This window comes from Apis dorsata, unplaced genomic scaffold, assembly GCF_000469605.1.
Source record: "Apis dorsata unplaced genomic scaffold, Apis dorsata 1.3 scaffold_683, whole genome shotgun sequence".
In the NCBI taxonomy this organism is placed as follows: domain Eukaryota; kingdom Metazoa; phylum Arthropoda; class Insecta; order Hymenoptera; family Apidae; genus Apis; species Apis dorsata.
In genome coordinates, this window is record NW_006263864.1 from 865935 (window position 1) to 870997 (window position 5063).

The 5063-nt window shown below is 48.6% G+C and overlaps 1 protein-coding gene across 1 annotated transcript in view; it reads left to right on the forward strand.

Annotated features, from left to right (window-relative positions):
• The window catches only part of LOC102670645 (Down syndrome cell adhesion molecule-like protein Dscam2), a 119534-nt gene that overhangs the window by 43962 nt on the left and 70509 nt on the right, over positions 1-5063 (forward strand). The window contains exon 2 of the mRNA XM_031513683.1: positions 4994-5063. Within this exon, the coding sequence (XP_031369543.1) occupies positions 4994-5063 (70 nt within the window). The remainder of the gene's footprint in view (positions 1-4993) is intronic.

A 5063-nucleotide genomic window follows, 5' to 3' on the forward strand; every position in this document is an offset into this window, starting at 1 on the left:
CGAAGAGAGGAGGAAGAGGGAGGAGGAGAGGGGAAGGGGGAAGTTTCGCGATGACGATCGGTGGTGGAAAGAAGATCCCGCATCCCCCAAGCTCGCTTCCAGCATCACTGGCAACAACCCCTCGCAGCCTGGAACAATGGAAACAATACATTGAAATGAGAAAGTTGGTTTGCATTGTCGGACAGCAAGCGGGCGCGGCGCGGTGCACTGCGGAGGGGAACACCGCCTCGCGTCTGTCTATCTTCTAACCGCGTCCCTCTTTCTCCATTCCCAAGCTCTCTTACCCTCCCTCCCACGTTTTCCACGCTCGTTTTTTCCATTCGCGTCTTTTACCCTTTGTGCCTGTGGGCTACGTACGTGTGCCCGATTCTCTCTCTCTCTCTCTCTTCCATATCCCCTCTGTGTCGTGCACAGACCTACGCTCCTTTCTTTTTTTCTCCTTTCTTTCCTCCCCCTCCCTTTTTTTTCCCTCCGCGAGGATCCCCGCCTCGTTCCCCATCGGCCGGCTGAAAGAAAGGATTGTAAACCGACGGATGAGCCGCGGATTCCGGAATGGGGACTGCTCCATTCGCCGTTTCCTCTCTTGTACGGGTGTCGCGCGCGAGCTCGAGCCTCGGCTGGATGGATGGAGCACGCACGACGCGCGGAACGCGAGCATCGGCAATTAGTCGGGGGAGGGGGAGGGATATGTCTCCTCTTCCCTTCCGAGCGCATTTTAATAAGTTAATCGGGTCCACCCTTCTCGGGTGATCCCTCCCTCTAGGGGAGGATGGGCCGCATACCAGCCGCATTCTCTCGAGAAGCGAGAGAGAGAGAGAGAGAGAGGGAGCGGGCTCGAGTGGATGGAATTTTTAAGATGTTTTCCTATCGACGGTGTTCGAGCGAAGATACTTTTTAAACAATGGCTCCGGGAAAAGGGAGAGGGAACAATGGCAGGGAATACAATAACCGCGCGAATGAACGCTCGGCCGTGTGCGGTTTTTTTTAAGTGTCCCATTCACGATACGGACGCGAAGTTTCCAGCAACGCGTAAACTTGATCGCTCGTGATATTTTTCACCCCGACGACACAACCGTGAAATTATATAACGATTTGTGCACCCCCAGGTTGCTGCTGCTGCACGCCGCAGATAAAAAAGTTGCGCCCGTTTAAATCGTGACGAGTTACGAGTCTCGTAGAGTGTTCGTTTCGGTGGATCGATTATAATTTTCGAAATATAATTTTCCAGCCTTTCTTTTCTTTTTCTTTTCTCGGACAGAACTTTCCAGGTCGAACTTCAGAACTTAAGTTCCCGTTCGATGTAAAAAAAAGTCTCGGCGCAAAATTCATCACCGGCCAATCGAATTTTTAGGAATCGTTTTCCGCGGTTTCTGGTTGGAACGTGTCGCGAAATTACGAAAATTTAGCACGGCAATTTCGAAGGAAGAAAAAAAACTGCAAATCACTGTCCGCGCGATTCGCAACGGTCGTTCATATTTCACCCCCGTCCGTCAATCTCGCGATTCATTTTTCAGCATCGGCGAGTTTTAATTTTGATTCGCCGTGCGTACGTACATTCGAGGTTCGTCGGCGGACGAAAGGAGGAGCGGAGAGGGAGCGAAGGAAGGAAGGAAAGCGAGAAGTGAAAAGTGGGGGGAGGGAGTGGAGAAACTTTGATCCTCGTGCCGTTGATGAACGCGAAACATAACGGTCGGAAACGAGATTGGTCGTTACACGAGCGCGCTTAAAGAAGAAGAAGAAGAAGAGGAGAGAAGAGGAGGAGGAAGGAGGAAAGCGTGGAGGGGACGTGGGCGCTCTTGGCGAGGGATGTTGACGCAAAGCATTACGCGGATGGTCGATGGACGGTCGTCGCGTCTCGTCTCTCGAACGAGGCAGCGGAGAAACAGTGGTGTGCAGCTCGAGAGGAGCTCTTCCAATGACATCGAGGGTTGACTAAGGTTAGGCCACTCAACGTATCGCGTACAACTCGCTGCGGGGTGGCGAACGCACATTCACATGCGTGCCCGAGAGTGTGCCACGGACGCTCGTCTCCACTCTCCCTTTTCTCTCCACCGTTACACCCGCATCCCCGAGTACGTCGTCCCGAAGAGGGTGGTTCTCGAGTACCTGCCGTGCGGCGGGGCTTCGCCTCTCCTCCTCCTCCTCCTCCTCCTTCTCCTCCTCCTCCCCACGTCTATTGTTTAGTTATTCTGATGAGCCAGTACATTTCAAATACACTCGAGCGGGGCCATTATATCGGGGAACGCATCGCTTCCGTTCGCCAACCGGCCACGTGCGCGTGCCGCCCTCCCCCTTTACTTCCCCCTACCCTTACTTCGTCGTCGCGATCCTCGTCTCGATCCGGATAGGACGCGGCGTTAATTGGACGCAACCGCGAAGGTGCGTGGCACGCTTCAAAGGCATCCCTCCTCCCTTCACGTGATATCCACTTCACGTGCAAGGACCTCGTTGATTCTTCGTCGTAAACGATTCCTTTCTCTCGGATGGGGATGAAACGTTGTTGCGCGTACAAAGAAAGCGGAGAATTGGACGGGCCGTTTGTTAAAGAAAGAAATCGATCAACCACGACACGCGTTGTTCCTGTATTTCTCTCTTCTTTCTTTCTCTGTAAAGTTTGTACATGTGTATAATATATATATATATATATATATGTATATAGTTTTATTTTCGCTTGTCGGCCAACCAATAATACCGCGCGCGGAAGGTTTCTCGTCCCTCCTTTTTTTTTTCTCTCCGCTCGGCCGTTGCTCCTCTTCCTCCTCTATTTCTCTTTCTTTTGTTCTTCTATTTTATTCGAGCTAAAAAGCTGAAACGGTGAATAGACACGGAGGAAAACGCTTTTTATTCGATCAAAAGCGTGTTTTCACTTGTTAGCGCGTGATTATATGCCATTATTCGAAATTGAAAATACCACTTTGGCGAGCGAGCTCTTCCGATTTCCTTTTTTTTTTCTTTTCTTTTTTTTTTTTTTTTCAGCGCGGGAAGGGAAAATGGAATTACCGTGATACTCGATTCTCTCGATGTTAATCCGGATTATGAGTCCCGCGGCGGACGGCGAGGAGGCGGAGCCTGAGAATGGTACAACAAAAAAGCAGGCAGAATATGGAAATTTCTCGTAAACTTTGCAATTTCCACTTCATGTTCCCTCGGTTGAATTCTTCGTCGTTAATTGAACCTCCATCCTTCAACCTTCAATTCTTTTCTCTCTATCTCCTCGTAAACGAAACGTGTGATTTTTGAACGGCGGAAGGAAGCGATGTCATTTCGAAGGCGAAGCGAGTAGGCAATAACGTATCGAAAGAGGGAGAGGTCTATACGTTATAGAAAATTAAATTTTTCCTTTATATAACGTACGAAGGAAGAGTATAGAGTTACGCCGGTGATGGGGCAAGATTCGCTCTTTTTTTCTTTCGAGGAAAAATTGTTGCGGTGATTCGAGCAGGATGTAGGTCATAAGGTATTACCGTCTGCGCGGAACCGAGAACCTTTTAGAAAGAACGAGCGGCGGAGGTTGAAGAAATCGCGAAGAAAAGAATACCGGACTTTTTCTTCCTCCGAATAATACAACTCTCGCGAAAGACGGTTACGGTTTATTTTTTTTCTTTTTTCCTTGGAGAAAGAATAAACGCACGGAACGATCGAGTTTCGAAGATCGTTGGGAAGGGCGGTTCAGTTTCGAGCGCATCTTGGAAACAATCCAAACAGGAGACGGTAGAAATTCTCGATATTATTCGAAAAGTCTGCCTTTCCTTCGCTAGGATAAAGATTGTCGCGTCGCGGCCGAACGAAGCTTCGTTTGAGGCTCCCGTGCCAAGAGGAAGTTAATTAACGCCGACTTCTCGCGGGGAAGAAAAACGTTCCTTGTTCCACCTTCGCGTTGGATTGCATTATCTGTCTGCGAAATCTTATCTTTTCTCGAAACTACCATTAAAAGAGAGAAAGAGGAAAGAAGAAAAGATAACTGTTTCTTCGATTCTACGATTAATCCACGCGGGATGGAGTAGAGATTCCGTAATAATAATGGAAATGGGTTTTTCCTCGAGAGGCGAGGCGAAAGCGTGGACATTATTAACTAAAATGTAACGGCGCATAGGGGCGAAGTAGGCGTGCCCTATTCGTTGCACGTTCCTCCGGGTATTGGGCGCAGTTCGTTGGGCCGGCTTCCAGATGGGCAATGTTGGACGGAATGCGGAATACATCGAGGCGGGCAGGCATTCCTACTTAAATCAACATAACTCGGGTGATGAATGGTTAACAGGGTTCGCGGGGGACGCAATGCGCTCCATTTATGGCCAGCTATTACGCCCGAATTTCAGCGTTAAATGTGTGATTTATGGCCACCCGTATTATCTTCGTTCGTGTCCCGTCCACGATACACTGCTACCCCCTCCAACGCCGCGTCCCGCGCTACTACATTTCGGAAAATTACTTTGAACTCGGCAACCCGGGCGAAAAAAATTCATCAACCCTGGTGTCCGCGGGCCCCGACCGTGATTAATGCCCTTCTAACTGCCGATTCAAACCGGTAAGGAAAATTTATCTTCACATAGATCGCCGGACTACCAATAATATTTATAAGTTAACGTTCAACGTCGATATCTATCGAACGATTATAAATTTCTTTAGCACTATGGATTTTTCTTCTATAAAACGATTTTTTTAACCGGAGAAGCAATTCGAAATCTACGAGTCGTAAAAATTTCCAGATCTAGCAACTAACTATTATATTCCGAGAATACTCCATCCTCCATTATTTCTCGTCGTCCCTTTAGAAATATCGTCAACGCGAGGGAAACAGTCGCAGATCTAATTACCAAACGCGTACACAATATTACGTTAATATTCTTGTTTCCTCGTAAGACGAGGTAAAGCGCGAACGTGTTAAGTTTGGAAGAAGAAGAAGCTCGGAGAAAAATTCGTTGGTCGTTTCGAATTCGATTTTGAAAGGAAGCGAGGTAGGAGGATATATAACGCGTAACTGGTTTTGTTACAGGTTGCGACGCCTCGTACGAGATGCAGGGGCCAAGCTTCGTGTCGGAGCCACCGTCGCGGGTGGAATTCAC